Consider the following 24,787-nt stretch of genomic DNA (forward strand, 5'->3'; position numbering starts at 1 on the left):
CCCACTTCAGCTCCTATTTCTGATGTTCTCTACAACATACCATTACCCTCTCGAGCTCCATGACTCTCATTAGTTCTTTACCGTGCCTCCCCAGCATCTCAATCGTGTCATCTAAGTCTTCTGTTCAACATTTGTCAGGTTGAGAATGTTTTGGTGAAGAGTGCAGACCTGAAACACCTGTGTTTCATTTTTACTTTTATCTCTGCATTTGACATTTCTCTTGATTCTCTCCTCCACACAAATAACAAGTCTATTCAAATGGGTGACAGCTTTGAATTGTGCTTCAAGTAAACTGCACCAAAGTAGACTCTCATCCATTGAAATTTTACATGCAAAGACTAAAACTGAGTGACAAGAAAATGTGGTTGAAAGTTTTACTCAGCTCATCAAGTGAATTCCACAAAGCAGAAAATATTCAAAATACACAGCATTTGTAATTTTTTTTAAAAGTCAGCATTTCCGATGCATAACCTTCATCAGAGCTTTTTTTTTCAATTTTAGAGTACCCAATCATTTTTTTTTCCAATTAAGGGGCAATTTAGTGTGGCCAATCCACCTAGCATGCACATCTTTGGGTTGTGGGGGCGAAACCCACACAAACACGGGAAGAATGCGCAAACTCCACACGGACAGTGACCCAGAGGCAGGATCGAACCCGAGACCTCAGTGCCGTGAGGCAACAGGGCTAACCCACTGCGCCACCGTGCTGCCCACCTTCATCAGAGCTGTACGCAAAAATATCTTCTCTCAATATCAATGCCGACAGTCCTGTGCATTTCCAATATTTTATACTTCAGACATTTACAGACCATATAAAATTTGCCCCAAGGTGGGTTCTGTTCAATTTAGGAGGAACAATCCAAACTGGTACAGAATTTCTCTGATTTCCAGAATATTTGGCAAACCTCTGGGATAACTTAAAGTCTATATCCACCTTGATTAACTGCATTCCAGATGCCATTTCCAGTCGGATCGAGTAACTGGCCCCACTATGGCCGGAGGCTCAGATAAAGGAATTATTTTTTAGGATCTGCAATGAACTTTGAGCAACAAAATGAGCCTCATAGTACAACACTACACATTACTGTGTCATCGGTTTTATTGACCGAGTGCCAAAACAAGTATCTACTCTTTTAAAAAGACAAAGTTAACTAACAAATCAAGACTCACCTCCGCTTCGTTAGCAGCAACGTAACAGCATATTCCTAGTGCAGTGGCACACTAAAAAGCAACAACAGACAGTAAGTAACAAATAGTCAAATGTATTACGAAAGCGAAAGGCTGGATAGGTGAAGGTTCGGACCATTAATCATTTCAGCCTGTCGAAATTAGCTAAACTGCTTAGCTTAGATGGCCTGAAACTCTTACAATTAGAACTTTGCAAAAGATGCACCATAAGGCAGGCGATGGGGAAAAATATTTAAACTTTCAATAATTTTAATGCTTTGAACCAACTACACCTTTAACAATGGTGGAATATTAACAGTTTATGGCTGCACTTAATTCTCAAAGCTGTAAAACAAAAGTTTTTAATACATCATCAGTTCTATACCATAAAGCCGAACAAACAAGCCCTATTCCATACTGGCATCAAACAACTCTACAGCCAACTTTAAAATTTAGTTGAGAGAAGCCTGTCCTATTCTAATGACAGTTTAATCATCAAAACAATTATATTTTACCTTCTTTCCTTTACATACGTGCAGTATTTTTATACATCATTTAAAAAAAAAATCATAATTAGGTCATAAAAGGGATGCATTATCTTGGCCGTCTGGTGCGATTAGTTCCCAAAATAATGCAAAATTTTATTGTCACAGATTTAATGTCAAATAAATTTTAATATTTATTTCAAGAATCTCTAGGAACATTTTTGCAAATTCACTGTCTAACACTGTTCCAATCTCATTTTGGCCTAAGGAATAAGCATTGAAGCAAGCAGCTTTGAGCTATATAGGGGATTTAGCAGCAGATTGATGCTGTACAAAACTCAACCAGAAGTTGTAACTTTTTTTCTTTTAAAATTCAGAGTGCCCAATTATTATTTTTTTCCAATTAAGGGGCAATTTAGCGTGGCCAGTCCACTCAACCTGCACATCTCTGTGGGTTGTGGGGGCGAAACCCACGCAGACACGGAGAACATGCAAACTCCACACGGACAGTGACCCAGGGTCAGGATTTGAACCAGGGTCCTCAACGCCGTAGGCAGCAGTGCTGACCATTGTGCCACGTGCCGCCCTGAGAAGTTTTAACTTTAATGGGTATTCAGCGAAGTTATTATAAACCATCCTTCAAGCATGAGTCTGATAAGAGGCACATTTGGGCAGTCACAGTATCATGAACAAGAATCTTGTTGATCAATCAAAAGCATCATTTTGCACATTTATAGAGTTTGGCTGGTGTTGATGGAGGTATGGTGACCCATGCATGAGACACTTAATTTGATTTTGATTCACATGATGTATTGCATAGGGTGATGTAGATGGGTATAGCGTACAGACCAGTCTGAGGTTAAAATTCAATTTGTGCTTTGTCCTATAATCCTTTGTTTATAACCTGCTTTATTTGCTTTGTACATGACTGCTGATGACCATGGGATTGATTGCTGTGAATACCACATAATAAGACATGCCTAGCTTTTTATTTTTTTGTATGCCCAAAAACAAAAAGTATAGCATTTTCTGGAATAACGTCAATTTGTGCTGGTACATGTCTCCTGGGAACTCTGAACAAAAACCTGGGAAAGTCAAATTAAACTGAACGTTTGGTTCCATCGGTCTAATCTCGCTTACTGCTATAGAAGGGCTGACATCTTTGTCCCAAACTTTGGCAAAGGAAAAGAACCTTTGGGTATGGATCAATTAGTTATTGATAGGCTTTAATGGAAACATTAGGGCCAAATGCAGCACTGTCTATGCAAGATACCACAAATCTCTGCCTGTGCCTCAGAATCTCTCATGGCAGGTTATATTCCTACAATATGAAGCACGACCATTTCCTAAAGATATTTTATTGCCACAGATTTAATGTCAAAAATTAATTTTAGTATTTCTTTTACGACTCTCGAGGAACAGTTTTGCAAATCCACTGTCTAACAGTGTTCCGATCTCATTTGGGCCAAAGGACTCAGCATTGAAGCATGTATCACTTGGAAAACTCAATACTTACACTGTGTCTGGCAGCCAAGCTAGCTGATTTGTCAGTTAAGATATTAATTAGGACAGACTTCAGGGTTTTGAAAACATCTTCGCCTTCTTTGCATGATCCGAGCTGAATACATAGCAAGGATATGACAGTAGCTGCAATGGCTTGTTCTTCACCCTTCCCTGTAGAACAAAAAAAGTAAACACAAAACTATAGTTGTTTTTGAACTTAACCAGTGTTATCTCCTAGATGCTTAGGTAACCATTTAACATCTCTTCTGGGCCTATCCTTTGATTCCCTTTGCCTTGCACCGTCTTCCCTTTTTGTCATTTAATCCCTCCTGTCATCCACCTTATCACAGACATTTCAGTTTTATTCTCTCACGAGCCCAGTACTTGCTTAAGAACTGCTCTTTGCCAACATCTTCCAGTTCCGATTAAAAATCATTATTGTGAAATGCTACCTTCGTTGCTCTCTCCACAAATGCTGCCTGACCCATTGACTGTTACCAGTATTTTCACTTTTTATTTCAAATCTAACTAGCTCACCATGCCAAAATTTGAACTCTTCTGGGGAGGATAGATTATTTCAACCATTTCATTGTGTAAAAGGTCAATCCTGCACGATGAGGACCTTCCAGCCACCTCTTCAAACTAAACATCTCTGAACCTCTTATTTAGTTTCTCAAGATGCACACACCTTTCTTAAGGCAACGCTCCAAGCAGTCAGTGAGGGTGATTCTCCTGTCCACCAAAAGTCTGACAGGATTTTGGAAGAAAATGCTAACTTGAGGCTTTCAAGGGCACTTTGTCTTGTTTTTGCACTAAAAATAAAAGATGGATTAATGTAGCACAAAAAGATAAATGCCTCTAGCTAGTATGAAAACCCAAACTCGAATGCAATGCACTCAAGCCTGCCTCACCTTTTATCCATTGTGTTATCAATACATTCCTTCAATTTATCTTCAGCTTCCTCTTGGGCCATTTGTTCATTAATGGCTTCATTTCCTAAAAATAAAAATGATATTTGCCAATTTACCAAAAATGAGAGAAACAAATTAAATCTTCAACAATAAAATAACATATTACAGACCCTGCCACTATACATTGATCATCACGATCTAGATGTACTGTGAAGGATATTTGACTATCCAGGGCAGTGCAGCACATAATTGCAAAGTTTGCTCTTGCAAAATAGCCAGATTGTGGAACTCATTACCGAGAAGAGTGATTGACACAAACACGTGGACGTATTTCAACAGACTATCTTCCCTCTGACTTAAGATCAGAAGTGGAAATGTTTACTGATAATTATGGTTTTCAGTTCCATGTGCAACTCATCAGATAACGAAGCAGCCCATGAGCAAGGTCTGAACAACATGCAGGTCTAGATTAGGAAGTAGCAAGTGATATCTGGGGGTTGGACTGGCCGTCTAACAACACAACCACCTTAGTTTGTGCTAGATACAATTCCAACCAGTGGAAAATTTTTCCCTCAGTTTCATACCAACTTCAATTTTGCTAGAACTCCTTGACACAGTCAAATGCTGCCTTGGCGTCAAGTGTAGCCCTTTCACCTCACCTCTGGAATTCTGCTCTTTGGTCCATATTTGGACAAAAGCTGTGACGAGGTCTGGAGCCAAGTGGCCCTGGTAGAACAATAACTGTGCATCAGTGAGCAGGTTATTGCTGATTTAAGTGTTGTTTGATAGTACAATCAACAGCTCCTTCCATAACTTTGATGATTACAAGTAGACTGATGGGACAGTAATTGATCGAACAGAATTAGTCCTGTTTTTTGTCAACAGGTCATACCTGGGAAATTTGCCATATACGCATGGCTTGGGATGCAGGTAGTTCTGGAGCACTTCATGCAGGTTAACCACAATTATTGGTTCTCCACAGCTTTTCTAATCTCCTGAAACATGTGCAACTCCAGTTGGGACGTCTAATGGCAAAAGAGGGAAAAGAGCAGAATTCCCCATCTTCCCAATGGCAATTAAATATAAAAGCAATGTTATTGACCTGCAGCTGATTTTGTAAAGTCCCGAGCATCAAAATGGTGCACATTCACAACGTAAGAGCTCGGAACTTGCTTCAAATATATGTACCAGGTCTTGAAACATCAAACACCAGAGGCAATGCATTTCATTAATACCTTCTTCAGGCACACTGGCCGTCTCACTGGCACTGCTGCAGTGGCTCAGCACTTCACTGGCGAGATCATCATCACTGGCCTGAGTCTCCCCTTTAAATCCATTCCGTCCTCCTGCCGACAAAATATAGCAAAGTGAATAATGCTCCTGCAATATAAAAGTGCTGTGGTGTGACTAATTCAAATTTGTATCGGCTTTGTGGAGTACCACATGCGTTTACAATCTCTTGCAGACATAAAGCTTTCAGACATTTGAGACACACAGGTAAACTGCTGTATTGAACTATGCTTTTCTTCCTTTTAACAGTTTTGAAAATACAAGTTCTATCGCACAATACCTAAAGACGCAAGATGACAAAAGTAAATGATTTTTGCACAGCACTTCAGAACTAGGGTACTTTAAAGTGTGGGTGGGGAACTTTTGCCAGGTGAGAAAAGCAAAATACTGTGGTTGCTCGAAATCTGAACCCGAAACAGAAAATGGTGGAAATGCTCAGTAGGTCTGGCATCTAAGGCAAGAAATAGAGTTAATGAATTTTCAGCAGAACTGGAAAAGTAGATGTTGCAGGCTTTAAAGGAGCACCGTCAATGAAGTGGGGGAGGGGCTGGAGGGAAGATTATAAGAGATGGGGTTTGACTGGGTGGAAGGGGGTGGGGAGATACAACTCTGCAATACAAGACGGCCGTTGATACCCAAGTGCACATGCGCACCTGCTAAGAAAATGAGTGAAATGTAAATGTCGCCACAGTCCCAGAGGCTGCGCCTGATGCACGATCAATTGCACAAAGACTCAGATTGGGTACAACTGTGGCTTTATTGCAGTCAGATGCGTGGCCTCCTACTGCAGCTGGCGAAATGGCAGATCAATGGAGGACACGCATATTTATACAGCTCCTAGTGGGCGGAGCCAGCCAGCAGGGGCTACCGACGAACCTGTAGTACAGGTCCTACCTTACAGCCCCATATACAGGTGTACACAGTGGTTCACCATAGCGCTCTCCTTTGAGAGCTGACTGGTGGTGATTTAACCTGACAGACACACCTCAGGTGAGGTGCACGGCTGAGAAGGCGCGTCTTCATGAATAACCTCAGCCGGCATGGGAATTGAACCCACGCTGTTGGCGTCACTCCGCATCACGAACCAGCTGTCCAGCCAACTGAGTTAATCATAATTCAGTAGGCCTTCCCGGAAAGGGCAAACACAGGTCTCTCACTGCTTCTCCAGCTGAGATTCCTCTCACCTCCATAAAACTTCCCTCTTTTTCCAGTTTAGGTGAAAAATATCACCCAGTCCCTCTTGGACCTTGATGTTACACACCACCTGCTGGTAAGGTGACAACCTGCTGTTGGCCTAAAGATGCTGCACCGGCACTGACAAGGCGTGAAAACCTCAGGAGGGGGAGGGGTGCTTTCTCTAATTTTTCTGTTCTTCTTGATGCTTGAGGGACGAGTTAGAGCTCAATTACTATTATCAATCCCCCTTGTGGCACCCCATCCAAATGGTTATCATTCATGCAAACCTCGAGTACAAATGTCAGCAGATTATTAAACAGGGGGCATCAATGCTGCTCTCCACCACTGTGGACATGGGCACATCTACCAGATTATATCAATGGAAATTGATTGCTCTCAGGAATTCTAGCTGATTTTTTACCCTTTTCCAGCCTTAAAGGTCAATTATCACACTCAACAACATGCTGGCCGACATCACATTAAGTTGGAAAAGGAACCAAATCGGCTAATTACACTGAATTAGTCTATTACACTGGATTGCACCACTGGGATCTGTGCAGTTTCATATTATAATATTTGCTGTAAATCAAAGAAAGCAGGGCACCATTTTTCCAAACACACAAAATGATGAAGGAAGCAACAGTAGCCATGCATCATGCAGATTACAGATGATGACTATGTACCTTTCTGTTGAGCTACTTTGGCTGAAACCTTCAGCTGTAGTAGTTCATGTCTCAAAGAACCTGTTAAGAAACAAGGTTGGAAAACCACTTTAAAAGTCAAATATTTTGTGACTCTTCCCCCTCACTGCCAAACTGTTTATTATTCAGTAAATATTGGTAAATAATTTCATTAAAACCCCATTTTGAAATGTATAATGATTTTTTAACAAAGCTTTTACAGTACAGAACTCCTTCGACTTCTCCCAGATACGATACATACTATGCAAACCTAGCAATTGTCCAATGACAATTGACTTATTCTTACCCATGCCAACTCATCTGTTAGACTCCTATCAAATAAACATCACTGACATGAGAGTCTGCTCTAGGTTGGGGTGATTCTGTTAAGTCAAAGAATCATAGAATTTACAGTGCAGAAAGAGCCATTCGGCCCATCGAGTCTGTACCGGCCCTTGGAAAGAACACCCTACCTAAGCCCACACCCTCCACCCTATTGCCGTAACCCCACCTAACCTTTTTTGGACACGAAGGGCAATTTAGCATAGCCAATCCACTTAACCTGCACACCTTTGGACCGTGGGAGGAAACAGGAGCACCAGGAGGAAACCCACACAGACACGGGAAGAACGTGCAGACTCCGCACAGACAGTGACCCAAGCCGGGAATCAAACCTGGGACCCTGGAGCTGGAAACAACTGCGCTACCGTGCTGCCACATCATTTAAGGTCATCAAGCAGGTTATACGTAAAAGACAGGGCAAATATGCATTTTTTTTTCCACAGCACCATGTTCCCAGCATATTGTTGCATGAAATGAGATAAAGTTCTGCCAAACACCTGGTGCTTTTTTATTTATTTTGGCACCCAGCACAAAATGTAACCTTGTAACGGAGGTCATTTCCATTAACTTGCATTGTTTTACATTTCAACTTTCAAGAAATTCAGTAACAGTAACATTGCAGGAACAGACAAAATGTTAATTCCAGCAAGTGACACCTTTTTCACAGTACACTATCACTTTATGCGGTCATGTCATATAAAGTTCCTATTATACGGAGTTTCACTGGCAGAAGCCTGCAGCAATATCTATTTGCCTTGTTTTCGAGCTAAAAAAGACAAGTACGTTTGCAAGGCGGTCAAAGGTGCAAATGTTTCTTGTGTGAATAAAATGCAAATAATACTGCATTACAATTTCAAGCTGATTTTGTCCTTGCTGTTAACAACTTCCGACTGTGTATGGCACCTCAGCAACCAGCTAGTTGGCTGCACGTGAAAGGGAAATATTAGCTTCCATTCTCATCACCGCTGAAAGCATGGCTTGACGTTGATCGCCATGGCACAACAATCAAGAGAACAGGATTACCCCATTCAATTCCACCAAAACGTTTCATCATTCCGTTAGATCAACATCGCACTTCCACCTGGCAACATTGGTTCTAGATTCTTAATACCCCCATGCCTAACAAAGATCTCTTAATCCCAGTTTTTACATCTGCAACAGCTCTTGGGGAGGGATGATTTACAGATTTTCACATTCTGTATGTGAAGATGTGTTGGTGCAGAGAAATGGCTAACATCGTGCTGTGAAGCATGGTGGTAAAAGAGGCTAACAAACTTCAGTGTGAAAAACTGCAGCTCAGCAAAATGAGTACCGTGGGAAAAGGAGAACAACTTGTACATCTGGACTCTTCACTGATAACCCTGTGTTGAAACAGCTTAAACAAAACCCTCCAAGGACAACTGATGCCTAAGAGGCCAATGATTGTTTGTAAGAAAGAACAAAAACCTTATAAAAAGCTTCCGAGATTCAACAGTGATAACCATGGGGATCAACATTCGCGGAGAAGAAACCTAAATTTAGAACTAAAAGAATAACAAACCCTCCTGGCGTGTTTTGTCAGATAGTACTTCGAATTCAAGATGCAAATCTCGAAACCTATGGAACTGTTCAAATAAGCGCATAATTGAAGTCTTATTGAGAAACCTAGAGTTGTATTAAATATAGGAGAGGCAGTGGCATAGTGGTGTTATCACTGGACTAATAATCCAGAAACCAGGGTAATGCTCTAGCGACCCAGGTTCGAATCCCACCAGGGCGGATGGTGACACTCTAATTCAATAAAAGTCTAACACAACCATTAAACTACTGTCGATTATTGTAAAATCCCAGCAGTTTTCTGATTCCTTCCCTAATGTCCTTAGGCTGGCTGAGTGGGCAAGAGAATGGCAGATGGAATACAATGTGACGAGTGCAAAGTTATTCATCGATTGGAAAAATTAGGAAGAACATTTTTTGAAATGGTGAGAGCAGAAAGATTTTCACTCAAAGGGGATGGATGTTCTTGCACATGAATCACAATCCACATGCAGACCAAGAACTCTGCAAAGGAAATCTGAACTTCCAGTTAACATCTGAAAGAATAGCATGACAAGACTTCACGTTTTAAGACATTTGCTGAAATAAGAGTCAAAGCTTTATTGACTGAGCATAATCTTTGTGGGCAACTTTTACTTTGAACCACCAATACCCTCCTTTTTATTTTGGCAAACCAAAAATACACACCTCATGAGTGTCCCTTCAGATATGTAATTTTCCTGAAATCAGTCTAAAATAATTCTTAGCTCCCGAGGGCTTACTTTTGTTCTTGTTTCTTTCTCGGCCTGGGCAGCACGGTAGCATAGTGGTTAGCACAGTTGCTTCACAGCTCCAGGTTCAAATTCCTGGCTTGGGTCACTGTCTGTGCGGAGTCTGCACGTTCTCCCAGTGTTTGCATGGGTTTCCTCCCACAGTCCAAAGCAGGCGTGTGCTGACCTACTTACTGCTAACGGTCAGAAGACTGCACACGGCCTAATTTTGTTCTCATTTCAAAGCCGTCAGTCGCCGCCAGTGTCAATTTAAATGCCGGTATCGACCATTGGCCATTTATCCTGCGATCGGGGACCACCACGGAAGACCGTGACATTCCCGACACGGGTCGCAACCCGCACTGTGAAAAACCCTGAATGAAATCTTTTACATTCAAGGAATACAAGGCCGGTCTATACAATTTGTCCTCATAATTTAAATCTTTTCACCAATGTATCATTCTGGTTAATCTGTGCTGTACCCCCATGATGCCCAGTGCAGTAAAATCTTTGTTATCTAAGGCAACACGGTGGTTAGCATCGCTGCCTCGCGGTGCTGAGTTGCCAAGTTCGATCTGTGGGCTCTGGACCACTGTCCGTGTGGAGTTTACACATTCTCCCTTTGTTTGCACGAGTTTCGCCCCCACAACCCACAGATGTGCAGGGTACATGCAGGCTAAATTGCCCCTTAATTGGAAAAAATGAATTGGGTACACTAAATTTTTTTTAAACGTTGTTATCTGCCAAGCTCGGGAAATGGATGATGCCAGTTAACAGAGAATTACCTTACTCTGGACTCAAAACAAGTGGCAGTATATTTTGTTCTCTTTGCCTGAGCAAACAATGATCCAATAATTTAATAATTTTAATGTAGTCTCCTCCTAGTCCTATGGTCAGATGTCTATGGTTTCACCAAGGCCACTTTTGCTTGTTCAGGCAGGTCCCATGGAATATTGAAGAGGATAGAGTCATCCTAGTGTCCCAAGCAGCAATTATCACTCAACCAAGATTATAAAGCAGACTATCTGGTCAGCTATTTTATTTGCTATTTCTGAGATCTCGCTGTTCTTAATTGGCTGTCCAACATAATACATACAAACAATTAATTGACTGGGAAACACTTTGGGACATCCTGAGTATATGAATAGTTGCTACATAAATAATATTCCCTTCTACTATCTCGTAATAACTAATTTCTCATCCTCGGTTGCATCTTGGTGACCCTATCGATTTAATCTTTTTCCTGTCACGGCACGTTCAAATTCAAATGCAGTATCCCTAATGCACTATATAAGGCTCGGGTATCTGACAACATCTTAGCAGTAATGCTGATGACGTACGTTCTAGAGCTAGCCATTGTCCCTCACTGAACTGTTTTAATACAGCTATAACACTGGCATCGCACCAAGTACATCCTGTTCACAATAGGCAGGACAAATCCAACTGGGCCAAGCACCACCCTTTAAGGCTGCTCCCTTCAGCAAGGAAGTGATGCAAGAAGCCATCATCAGTACAATCAAATGGCATGTAGTCATCAGTATTGTATGAAGTGAGTCTACTTGATGATCGCTCAGTGCTCAGTTCTATTTGTGAAGTAATCAATGTGCGCATGCAGCAAAATATGGTCAACATGCAGGGCTGGGCAAATGAGTGACAAAGAGCCGTTGCATCTTACAAGTACCAGCCACTGATCATTGCCAAAAAGATCACCTAACCACCTCCCATGGACATTCAATGACAATATCACCACCAGAAACCCTATTTTCGATATCCCAAGGTCACCAATGCTTCAGATTCAATTGTTGCCAGCCACATAAATGCCATTGTCACTGGAACAGATCAAAGGTTGCAGTAAATGGCTTATCACAATGGGCAAGAACACTCATCATTCAGGGCAAAGAGTTCCTTTAGATTGCCAATTCATCCACAAGCCTAAGCATCAAATCCCTCCACCACCAGTGCACCATGACTACAACCTAAAAATGGCAGGATTTCCCAAAACTTCACCACTTATAAGGTCAAGGCAGGTGCATAGAAGCAGCATTACTTCCAAACAATATACCATCCTGATGTGGTCACATCCCTTGATTCCTCTGTCATCACTAGGTCAAAAATCATGGAGCTCCTTACACAGTGGGAATATCTTCATCTGCTGTGGTTCAAGAAACCGAATCAAGCATCTTTTTAAAGACATTTAGGATTAGCGATAAATATTGGCCATGGCTGCTAAGCACTGATCCTAGAATTAATTCAAAATAATTCACAGCCCTCTGTGTAGCTCAAAGTCAACACTTACCAATTTCCTCTACTAAGTTTGGGGCTGTGACTATTAAAATATATTTATTTTGATGTTACTCTGAAGATCTTGAATTATTCAATTATTGGATCTCTCCAATATAAACATATTATATCTCAGGCTCTGAATCCCAGGTAATAATTGTCCTGCCCTTTACTGAACAATCTTCAATATGTGGATACATAGCTTCTCAGTATAAAGAACCAGAATTGTGATGGAATTCACAAGACGGTTTGAAGCAATGTTCATGCAAACCAATCCGAAGGTTTGTGTTAGTCTTTTTTCTGTATCTGCCCAGAACCTATGTGTTCTCTTTATTGCCACCATGCACATTGTTAAAAGCGTCGATGATCGATCCTTCCATTCGTAAATCTAAATGATTTTCTTGTGTCATGCCCATAATACCAACTGACACTTCAGTGCAGTAAAGGGAGTGTCTTTTGCATGATATGTTAAACCAAGGCCTTACGTGAAACAAGCTATCATTGACAACACGGGTGGAGAAGGAAGTCAAGAAGGCATACAGCATGCTTGTCTTCATTGGCCGGGGCATTGAGTATAAAAATTGGCAAGTCATGTTGCAGCTGTATAAAACCTTAGTTAGGCCACACTTGGAGTACAGTGTTCAATTCTGGTCGCCACACTACCAGAAGGATGTGGAGGCTTTCGAGAGGATGCAGAAGAGATTTACCAGGATGTTGCCTGGTATGGAAGGCATTAGCTACGAGGAGAGGTTGAATAAACTTGGTTTGTTCTCACTGGAACGAAGGAGGTTGAGGGGCGACCTGATAGAGGTCTACAAAATTATGAGGGGCATAGACAGAGTGGATAGTCAGAGACTTTTTCCCAGGGTAGAGGGGTCAATTACTAAGGGGCATAGGTTTACGGTGCGAGGGGCAAGGTTTAGAGGAGATGTACGAGGTAAGTTTTGTTACACAGAGGGCAGTGGGTGCCTGGAACTCGCTGCCGGAGGAGGTGGTGGAAGCAGGGACGATAGTGGCATTTAAGGGGCATCTTGACAAATACATGAATAGGATGGGAATAGAGGGATGCGGACCCCGGAAGTGTAGAAGATTTTAGTTTAGACGGGCAGCATGGTTGGCGCAGGCTTGGAGGGCTGAAGGGCCTGTTCCTGTGCTGTACTTTTCTTTGTTCTTTGAACCAACACCACAAAACAGATTATCTGATTAATTTACCGTGCTGACCCTTTTCCTGCCATTCTGTTATTTTACTTTCAGATAACGCTGACCTTTATTCTATTGTTAACAACTGCTCTGGACCAAAGCGTTAGTGTTTAATACCATAATTACCACTCCCTTCAGTCTTGCATTCCAAGACATCTTTGTAATTTACTCTCTTACCCTCTAACCTATTCCTTTACTTTCTATTTAGCTCTATCTAACCCTCCCCCTTTCAAACAGCATAAAACCCATCATATTTCCAGTTAAAAAGATATTGGGCTTGAACTGTTATCTCTCCACAGATGCTGCCAGACCTGCATTTTTCCAGAATTTTCTGCTTTTCTCTCTCCAGACTTCCAGCATCCATGCGCCACTCGGCTCCTCAACCTGCTCCACCATTCAATAAGATCATGGCTAATCTCATTCTAACCTCCACTTCACATTCCCAATATCCTTTCATCTCTTTGTTCATCAAGAATCTAGCTAGTTCTGCCTTAAAAATATTCAAAAACCTTGCTTTCACTGTCTTTTGAGGAAAAGAGTCCGAAAGGCTCACAATCTTCAACAGAAAATAATCCCCTCATCTGCCTTAAATGAGTGACCCTTATTTTTAAACCATGACCCCAGTTCAACATTCTCCCAAGAGGAACATCCTCTCCACATCCATCCTGTCAATACCCCTCTGGATCTTAAAAGTTTCAATCAAGTCAAATGTTACTTTTCTAATCTCTAGTGGACACAAGCCTAGTTCGTCCAAACTTTTCTCACAAGACAACCTGACAATTCTTGGTTCTAGTCTAGTAAACCTTCTCTGAACTACTTCTAATGTATTTACATATTTCCTTAAATCAGTAGACCAATACTGTACACAGTACTCTAGATGTGGTCTGATCAAAAGGCCCAGCGGCCACAATGGAGGTTGGGCGTGGGGCGGTTGATGGAGGAGGGCGTGCGAACGGGTGAGTGAAGCCATTCGGGGATATATACAGATGAGGTTTCAGCGGGGGTGGTGTGGGAGGCATTGAAGGCGGTTATTAGGGGGGGGGGGGGGGGGGGGGGGGGGGGGGGAGAACGGACGCCTCTCAATTTGGGCAGAGTTGGACAGGCTGGTAGGTGAAATTTTACAGGTGGTCAGGAGGTATGCGGATTCTCCGGATGACGGGCAGCACAAGTGGTTAGCACTGTGGCTTCACAGCTACAGGGTCCCAGGTTCAATTCCCGGCTTGGATCACTGTCTGTCTGGAGACTGCACGTTCTCCCCGTGTGTGCGTGGGTTTCCTCCGGGTGCTCCGGTTTCCTCCCAAAGTCCAAAGACGTGCAGGTTAGATGAATTGGCCATGCTAAATTGCCCTTAGTGTCCAAAAAGGTTAAGAGAGGGTATCTGGTTACAGGGATAGGGTGGAAGTGAGGGCTTAAGTGGGTCGGTGAAGACTTGATGGGCTGAATGGCCTCCTTCTACACTGTATATTCTATGTTCTGAAGAAGCGTCAGAGACTGCAGCTGGAATTTGGGCTCCTGTCCACAGGTAAGGCAGAGGGACAGTTGAGGAGGATGAAGAGGGCGGTGTATGAATGTGGGGAAAAAGCCAGCAGAATGTTGGAGCACCAGCTGAAGAAACATAGGCGGTGAGAGATTGGGAAAGATCCGGTGGGGGTGAATGATGTGTTTTGGGAGTTTTACAGTAGATTGTATAAATTGGAATCCCAAGCCAGGGAGGAGGTATGAAGCGATTCCTGGCAGAGAGGGGAGAGGTGGGGGGGCGGTTGGAGTTCCCGAGGATGAATGAGGTGGAGGATTTGGGAGCCCCAATTGTGTTTCGGGAGGTTACAGACAGGTCGGGGGCGATGCAATCGGGTAAGGCTGATTGAGTTTCATAAAGTTTTCTGGGTTGCTGGGGCCGCTCCTGGTAAAGGCTTTTAATGAGTCCAAGGAACTGGGAGCGTTCCCCCCAACATCATCGCAGACATCGGTCTCCCTTTGAAGCGGGATAAGGATTCGGAGAGTTGTAGGTCGTATAGACCGATCTCCCCGTTGAATGTGGATGCTAAATTGCTGGCAAAGATCACGGCCATGCGCATAGAGGATTGTGTCCCAGAGGTAATAGGGGAGGACCAGACGTGATTTATGAAGGGACGACACCTGACATCCAATATTTAGACAGCTCCGAAATGTGATAATGCGGCCTGCGGAAGGCGCGAGGTCGAGGCGGCGGTGGCCATGGATGCAGAGAAGACCTTTGATCAGGTGGAGTGGAGGTACCTGTTGGATGTCCTGGGAAGGTTCAGGCAGGGATTTGTGGATTGGGTCCGGTTGCTATATCAGGCACCAATGGCGAATGCAAGGACCAACCGGGTTCGGTCAGAGTATTTTAGTCTGTGCATGGGGACAAGGCAGGGGTGCCCACTCTCCCCACTACTGTTTGCCCTGGCCATAGAGCCTTTGGCAATGGCGCTGAGGGCATCGAACATTTGGCGGGGGATAGTGAGAGGAAGTGTGGAGCATAGGGTCTCGCTCTATGTGGACATTTTGCTCCTGTATATAACAGACCCGTTGAGGGTATCGCAGGAAGTATGAAAATACTGGAGGAAATTGGTCAGTTCTCAAGCTACAAACTAAACATGAGCCAGGTCTTCACCTCACCCAACCCCGTTCGCTCTTGGGGGGGGGGGGGGAGAGGAGGTGGCAGGGATTGATAGATTTGGGGATCTCTTCACAACCGGGCTATTGGGAGAAGGCCCTGAAAAGAATCAATGCATACCTGTTGTGTCCCAGGCTTAGCATGATCCAGTTCAAAGTAGTCCTCAGGGCTCAAATGGACTGTGGCCCGGATGAGTAGGTTTTTTTGGGGAGGTAGAGAACAGGTGTGGGAGGTGCAGGGGAAGTCTGGCAAATCACGTACATATGTTTTGGGCACGTCCGAAGCTGAGAGGATTTTGGCCCGGATTTGCAGATGTCATGTCAGAGGTCCTGGAAGGGAGGGTGACTCCGAGTCCAGAGGTGGCAATATTTGGTGTTGGAAGATCCGGGAGCCCAGGGAGGGAGAAAGGCCTCCCTGGTGGCCCGGAGACAGATTTTGTTGGGATGGAGGGACTCGGAGTCTACAAAGTCAGGGATGTGGGTCAGTGACGTGGCAGAGTTTCTCAGGCTAGAGAAGATTAAGTTCACCCTAAGGGGTTCAATACAGGGGTTGGCTCAGAGGTGGCAACCGTTCATTGACTTCTTTTAGGAAAACTGACCGTCAGCAGAAGGGATGGGGCAGGGGAGGCATGGAAGTGGAGAATAAGGGCAGGGAATCCAATATATGGGTAGCTAGGAGTTAGGGCGGAGGGAAGTTGGGTATGTTACTGTGGGGCTTTTCGTGTGTCGGACCGTTCAGTTATTTAGAATTTTAATATGTAAGTTTCCTTTAAAAAAAGTGGTCTCATCAGTGCCCAGTATAACTGAAGCATAACCTACCTACTTTTCAATTATCCTTGCAATAAATGACAACATTCTATTGGCTTTCCTAATTACATGCTGCGACTGTTGTTTTAGACACTTCTTAATCTGAGCGTTGCAATATCCACGGCAGCTTGCTTTCTATCTACTGATTGCATTTATAGGATCTTGCTATAGGATGCCATGGATTCTAACAGTGATGACACTTCAAAATTAAACAGGGATACACTAACAGACGTCTGTTCTTGCGACCAGCAGGACATCACACTTTTAATTCAATTGGGGAAAGGATTATTTAAAAGGTAACTATTTCATGACTCTGCATTGTTTCACATATAGAATTTACAGTGCAGAAGGAGGCCATTCGGCCCACCGAGTCTGCACCGGCTCTTGGAAAGAGCACCCTACCCAAGGTCAACACCTCCACCCTATCCCCATAACCCAGTAACCCCACCCAACACTAAGGGCAATTTTGGACACCAAGGGCAATTTATCATGGTCAATCCACCTAACCGGCACATCTTTGGACTGTGGGAGGAAACCCACGCACACACGGGGAGGATGTCCAGGCTCCGCACAGACAGTGACCCAAGCCGGAATCGAACCTGGGACCCTGGAGCTGTGAAGCGATTGTGCTATCCACAATGCTACCGTGCAACTGTCTACGTCAAACGACACTTTGGACTAATCACCCCACCGAACTAATGTAAGTCTTTGCATATTTGAACACATTGTTGTTACAAGTTACTTGTTGGGGGGGGGGGGGGGACCACACTTCCGACAGCAGTTTAGCACTTACCTCTGGTCCTGCCCTAACCCATCCCCACACATGGGGGCAGCACGGTAACAGTGGCTAGCACTGTTATTCACAGCACCAGGGTCCCCGATTTGATTCCCAGCATGAGTCACTGTCTGTGCGGAGTCTGCACGTTCCTCCTGTGTCTGCGTAGGTTGCCTCCAGGTGCTCCCACAAGTCCTAAAAGACGAGCTGTTAGGTAATTTGGACATTTTAAATTCTCCGTGTACCCGAACAGGCGGCGGAATGTGGCGACGAGGGGATTTTCACAGTAACTTCATTGCAGTGTTAATTTAAGCCTAACTGTGATATTAATAAAGGTATAAAGTGTAACACGCACATTTCAAACACTGAACCTGGCCCTCGCCCATCCCAGTATATATTCTTCTGAGGCCCATGTGGTGTAGGTACATTCACAGTGCTGTGAGGGAGGGACCACAAGGATTTTGACCCAGCCATACTGACAGCAGGGCCATGTATTTCCAAGTCAGGATGGTGAGTGTGGTTGGATGGGAACTCGCGGTTGGTGGTCCACTCTACACCCCCCCCCCCCCCTTCCCCTTCCCCCATTCCTCCACGTGGAGCCTCGGCACCGGCCCCCATCCTCGGTACATGTGTAGCCCGGGCCGGGGATCTCTCAACCCCCGGTACACATCACACCTTGACCCTGCCTCTCACCCTTTTTGTGGCCGCTCCGGCCCCGGGATTTCGGCATCTCCGGCTCTCAGTGTTTTGGCGCTTCGACTGGACCGGGGGCACGTCTCTAACTGGCGGGGGCCCTTTATCAGCCAACCGAAGGCAGCCGCCTTTGCGACCGACTCCTGCTCTGCACACGATCGGGGGCTGTTAGAAACGTGCGGCCTCGCTGCTGGCGATGTTCAATGCTGTGGATTTTCTGGCTCTGATGACGGGACAACCAGGCGCACACCTCCACCATCTTTCCTCTCACTCCCACACTGTGCTGTGCTGCCGGCCGGCGCCGCGGGCTCTGACGGGAGTTGTAGTCCGCGCAGGCGCCCGGCCTCCCGCCTCGGCGGCGGCCGCTGCCCCGCGGGCGGACTACATCCCCCGGCGTGCCCCGCGCGCCAGGAGCAGTCTCACAATCCGGCTTGACGCGGCGGCAGCGGTCCACGTGACTCCCCCTCCCCGGTCGGGGGACCACCGCGGGGGCGGGAGCATGTAACGTGTCGGGGATTCCGCGGGAACATGTCACGTGCCGGGGATTCCGCGGGAACATGTCACGTGTTCTGAATTTTTCAGCTGCAAACATTTTCTCTCGTGATCCTTTTTTTTGGCTTAATCCCAGTCATTCCTGTCCACCAGCAGACAATGACCATTGTCGATGCAATGACTGGTGACCAAGGACTTATGACAACAATGGTTTATTAAGTACCCTGAGCAGGTCTTATATGTTTCCCTGGGCCTTAAGCTCCGGGGGGAAAACTCTTGCGCATCCCACGCGTGACTCAGTAGCCACGCCATCACTCGGTCTATCTACATCTTTAATAATAATCTTTATTGTCACAGTAAGAAGTCTTACAACACCAGGTTAAAGTCCAACATGTTTGTTTAAAACACTAGCTTTCGGAGCACTGCTCCTTAGGTGAATGAAGAGGTATATTCCAGAAACATATTGTTTTTGTAAATCCACCACTCTGTCTTAGAATTCCCCCTATACCAAAAAGGGCCGATATTCCAAATGGTGAACAGGGATTCTCACTCCCTGACTCCGATGCAGGCTTCAGTGGGTGCCATTCAGGTCAAACTATATTTCCAAGTTATTCCCCGGTATAACCCATACCTTCACCGAAGAATTTTACCTACTTACCCCTTAGTAGCATCGATGTCCTGGGTCCTGCATTGCTAAGGAAGTGAAGTAAGCTAATAACCACTTTTTCAGGTTAAGTTATTTTATTATTATTATACTTTTTTTTTATAAGTTGCAAACACTTTCTTTACAGAAAGGAAAAACGATTAGTGATTCTGGATGCTGCTGGTTTGTTGTAGGGACCTTCAGACTCTCTCTCTCTCTCTTTTAGTTCTCCTCCCCTTCTCTCCTGCTGCTGTTTCTCTGTTTTCTCTGTTCTCTGTGTTCTGTCCTCCCCATTGCTGCTGTTTGCTGCTGCTGGTACACTTCCTTAGATTGGGCCAATTTTATTTCAACCTTGCCCTTCATAGCCTGAGCTTTCTTGGGATCAATAACTCTCCCATCAAGTTTGTGCTCCCCATTCAATACCCTGTCTACTCTTTCAGGATCCATTTTAATTAAGCAGTCTACAATCTCTCCACCTCCAGAAAAGCAGTCCCTTAAATCTTTCTTACTTGTTTCCCAGCTGAGTCCACCAACAAACATCTTCCTTCTCATCCTCCTCATTCTTGCTGCCGTTTCTTTGAGCCTTCCACCTCCTTGAGGGGAGCGGAGCTCCCCCGGGCCGTCAGCTGTTCTTGCCTCGCGTTCTGCTGCTCTCTTCTGCCTCGCGCGTGGGGGGAGGGGGAGGAGCGAGGGAAGATCGCGCTTAGTGATTTTTGGCGGGAGAGATCGGGACCTCCGATAGGGAATGGACTACGGGGCTTAAAGGGGCAGTACATTACAATGTTTCAACAGCACAAAGAAATCTATGCAAACTCTCTTTTTCTTTTTCCCTTTCTCCTGCTACAGGTTGTAATAACAATTCTGGCAGACTGAAATTGACTGCATTTTTGACAGAAGAGCTGGCCACAGTTTCTGCTCTTTTCAGCTGCCACCAACCTCTTGTGGGATCTTTCCCTGCACTCTCCCAGACCAGATATTGGCAGACCTCTATGTTTCAAATGACACATTCTGTATTTTCCAGAACAATATATATAGACAAATTCAAAGATGCCAGACAATGCTTAGAATGCCAGCATTTGCAGGTAATTAAATCTTTAGAGATCCAAAGATAGGGGTAACCCCAGGTTAAAGAAATGTGAATTGTCTCTAGCCAGGACAGATGGCAGGATTTGACAAGCCCAGGCCAGATGGTGGGGGATGAATGTAATGCGACATGAATCCCAGGTCCCGGTTGAGGTCGCACTCATGCGTGCGGAAGTTGGCTATAAGTTTCTGCTCGGCGATTCTGCGTTGTTGCGCGTCCTGAAGGCCACCTTGGAGAACGCTTACCCGGAGATCAGAGGCTGAATGCCCTTGACTGCGGAAGAGTTCCCCGACTGGAAGGGAACATTCCTGCCTGGTGATTGTCACGCGATGTCCGTTCATTCGTTGTCGCAGCGTCTGCATGATCTCGCCAATGTACCACGCTTCGGGACATCCTTTCTTGCAGCGTATGAGGTAGACAACGTTGGCCGAGTTGCACAAGTCTGTACCGCGTACCTGGTGGGTGGTGTTCTCACGTGTAATGGTGGTATCCATGTCGATGATCTGGCACGTCTTGCAGAGATTGCCCTGGCAGGGTTGTGTGGTGTCATGGTCGCTGTTCTGAAGTCTGGGTAGTTTGCTGCAAACAATGGTTTGTTCGAGGTTGCGCAGTTGTTTGAAGGCAAGTAGTGGGGGTGTGGGGATGACCTTGACAAGATGTTCATCTTCATCGATGACGTGCTGAAGGCTGCGAAGAAGATGTCGTAGTTTCTCCGCTCCGGGAAAGTACTGGACGACGAAGGGTACTCTGTCGGTTGTGTCCCGTGTTTGTCTTCTGAGGAGGTCGGTGCGGTTTTTAGCTGTGGCGCGTTGGCACTGTCGATCGATGAGTCGAGCGCCATATCCCGTTCATACAAGGACATCCTTCAGTGTCTGTAGATGTCTGTTACGCTCCTCCTCATCTGAGCAGATCATGTGTATACAGAGGGCTTGTCTATAGGGGATGGCTTCTTTAATGTGTTTAAGGTGGAAGCTGGGGAAGTGGAGCATCGTGAGGTTATCCGTGGGCTTGCAGTAAAGCGGAGTGCTGAGGTGACCGTCCTTGATGGAGACGAGTGTGTCCAAGAATGCAACTGATTTTGGAGAGTAGTCCACGGTGAGTCTGATGGTGGGATGGAACTTGTTGATGTCATTGTGTAGTCATTTCAGTGATTCTTCGCCGTGGGTCCAAAGGAAAAAAATGTCATCGATGTATCTGGTCATATTGGTTTATCTAGTTTATTGTCATAAGTACACTCACATTGACACCGCAATGAAGTTATTGTGAAAATACCCTAGTCACCACATTTCGGCGCCTGTTTGGGTACACTGAGAGAGAATTCAGAATGTCCAATTCACCTAACAGCACGTCTTTCGCGACTTGTGGGAGGAAACCGGAGCACCCAGAGGAAATCCACGCAGACACAGGGAGAAGGTGCAGACAGTGACCCAAGCCGGGAATTGAACCTGGGACCCTGGAGCTGTGAAGCACTGTGCTACCGTGCCGTCCGGTATGTTCTCGGTTTAAGTTGGGACAACCGGTGGTACTGAGATGTAACAGTGTGCACGGACAATAACCACTTGCAACCCATTTTATAGCATACAGATTGAGCAGGCCAACAACACATAACTATTTAATTATAGAATCATACAGCACAGAAGAAGCCCTTTGGCCCATAGAACCTGCATCCACATAAAAATACCCTGTATCTACACTAATCCCCCTTCCCAGAACTTGGTCCATAACCTTATGACATTTCAAGTGCTCATCCAAGTACTTTTTAGAGGTTGTGAGGTTTCCTGCCTCAACTACCCTCCCACGTGGTGCATTCCACAACTATTTCCAAAGATGTGCAGGTTAGGTGGAATAGAACATAGAACATAGAACAGTACAGCACAGAACAGGCCCTTCGGCCCTCAATGTTGTGCCGAGCCATGATCACCCTACTCAAACCCACGTATCCACCCTATACCCGTAACCCAACAACCCCCCCTTAACCTTACTTTTATTAGGACACTACGGGCAATTTAGCATGGCCAATCCACCTAACCCGCACATCTTTGGACTGTGGGAGGAAACCGGAGCACCCGGAGGAAACCCACGCACACAGGGGGAGGACGTGCAGACTCCACACAGACAGTGACCCAGCCGGGAATCGAACCTGGGACCCTGGAGCTGTGAAGCATTTATGCTAACCACCATGCTACCCTGCTGCCCCTTGTTGGCCAACAATGGCCAACTCTTTTTCGGTCAACCAAATATAAGAAAGTAAACAACTTAATGATAAAGCAAAAAGGGCCGCTCCTGATAGTGGCACTGCCCGAATGTTACAAAGATCAACGGAAACTTACAAACATCAAATGAGAGGAAATTAAAGGGGTCAAGAAAGCACTCAAGCCCCTAAGGTGCCCACTGGGCACGGAAGCCCTTGAAGATTCCTGTGGACACCACATGCTCCCTTTTGAAGGGCACCCAGCCGTGAATATAGCATTGAAGAGGGGTGGGCAACCTGGTTGGACAACCCCCTCTGTCACCTTCTACCTGGCCTATGAATGGCGAGATTCTCCAGTCTCAGAGGCAGATTCACAAGTCCTCCAGCTTCCCCGCCCCACTCTGCACCGGGAGCACTGCTGGATGCAACACCCTCCATCCCAGGTCCCCAAGATTGAGGGGGAGGGCTCCTCCATAGAGGGACCTCCAGTGCAGACATCCACTGCCGGATGTAACAAGGCACGCCAAGGTGTGTCTGGGCGACTGGAAAGGATAAGGAGGTGAACCAAGCTGGGAATCACACCTGGGATCCTGGCACTGTGAAGCAACAGTGCTAACTACTGTGCTACCATGGCGCCCAAAAGGTTATTTAGGATTTTCCACAACCCACGTCAAGAAAAGAGATTTTGAGATATCTGGGGATGTGTGGATTTTACTGTAAGTTTGTGCTGAACATTAGCAACAGGGTCACCACGAACAAACCTTATGAAGAAGAGTAAGAAATGTGACTGGACAGTAAACTGTCAAACTGAATTTCAACATTTAAAAACTATGCCGACAACAGCGTCAATGTTAGTCACATCACATTTTGACAAACAGTTTAAGATGGTTGTGGATGTTAATGATATCAGTGTGGGGGCTATATTGTTGCAAGAAGGTACCACTGGAATTGAAAAGCCTGCAGGCTATTTCTCAAGGAAATTTCATCTTTAACAATCGAAGTAATCCACCATTGAAAAATAAACCGAAGTTTGGTATTGGCATTACAGCACTTTGAGATTTATGTTGCTCGTAATACAGCCGAGACAGTTGTGTAGTGGACCTTGAGACTTCTGAGAAGGTTTTGCAATCAGAATGCCAAGTTAATTTTGATAGAATTTATTACTTCAAACACTTAACTTGAAAATTATTCATGTGGCTGGGAGAGAGAACATTGTTGCTGATGCTGATCAAGGATGTAAAAGAACACTCTGGTGTATCTTTCAAGTTAATGCATGCTTTTTGATGTTTGTAACTTTAGTTAAGGCAGAACTGGCAAGAAGTAGTTGAGAAATGGAATTGTCTTTTAATTATAATGCTTAATTTCCAAAAAAATGGGATGAAGTGTTAGGAAATTGGAATAAAATGAAAAGTAAAGACTATAATAAAAAATAAACTGATCAGCATTTAGCTGCACTGCAGGCTTGTGAGATGCAGATTAGCATTGTAGCAGGGTGAAACAGATACTTTGTTAAGCAAAGTGAAGTCTAGCAGCCGAGTGGCCTCGATCATAGCCACGCCAGTTTGCAGGTCCCTTTTCCCTCCCAGAAAGTCAAGCTGTGATGCTAAAAGCAGAAGAAGCTGTCTATATTAGACCCCCAGAAACTTTATTTGAAACCAGAAGAAGGATTCTTAAAGAAAACAACATGTGGTTATGTGATAATTGTTTGCTGGCTTTGGATCATAGTGTTAAAACCTATGGGATGTTGTTTTGGGGAAGGGGTATTCTCAGAGTTTAGGGAAGTAGGTAGATTTAGATGGGGGGGGGGATAATACAAGTGTACTGTCAGAGTAAGCATTATTGAAGTAAATTGTAAATGTCGTTCTTTGCTGTTTCCTTTCTTGTTGTGTGCCTTCAAGTTCAATAACTGTTTTGTTATTTGGATAATTTACAACAAGACTGGCCCCTTCCGTCACTGGGTTTCGTCTCTTTTCTCACACTTATTTCAAATCACAAAAGAGCTGATGTTCCAAGCTTCCCATTTGGGATGCCCTTGTATTGAACATCAGCATGGTTCATAATGTCAATGATGAGTCGGCCGGTTAGCTCAGATGGTTAGAGCGTGGTGCTGATAACGCCATGGTCGCGGGTTCAATCCCCGTACTGGCCA

The 24,787-nt window shown here is 44.8% G+C and overlaps 1 protein-coding gene and 1 non-coding gene across 2 annotated transcripts in view; one reads left to right on the forward strand and one right to left on the reverse strand.

The window, feature by feature from the left end:
• The window catches only part of LOC119973866 (interferon-related developmental regulator 2-like), a 40,331-nt gene extending 21,770 nt beyond the window's left edge, over positions 1-18,561 (reverse strand). Inside the window, 8 exon segments of the mRNA XM_038812373.1 lie at positions 1,171-1,221; positions 3,169-3,326; positions 3,844-3,897; positions 3,900-3,967; positions 4,067-4,151; positions 5,302-5,412; positions 7,216-7,275; positions 18,229-18,561. Of these exon segments, the coding sequence (XP_038668301.1) occupies positions 1,171-1,221; positions 3,169-3,326; positions 3,844-3,897; positions 3,900-3,967; positions 4,067-4,151; positions 5,302-5,412; positions 7,216-7,275; positions 18,229-18,265 (624 nt within the window). The 5' untranslated portion in view covers positions 18,266-18,561.
• Positions 18,562-24,713: 6,152 nt separating this feature from the next.
• On the forward strand, positions 24,714-24,787 carry trnai-gau. The gene has a single exon. It is a non-coding gene; the product is annotated as a tRNA-Ile (tRNA).

The sequence above is a fragment of the Scyliorhinus canicula genome, chromosome 11 (genome assembly GCF_902713615.1).
Source record: "Scyliorhinus canicula chromosome 11, sScyCan1.1, whole genome shotgun sequence".
Classification (NCBI taxonomy): domain Eukaryota; kingdom Metazoa; phylum Chordata; class Chondrichthyes; order Carcharhiniformes; family Scyliorhinidae; genus Scyliorhinus; species Scyliorhinus canicula.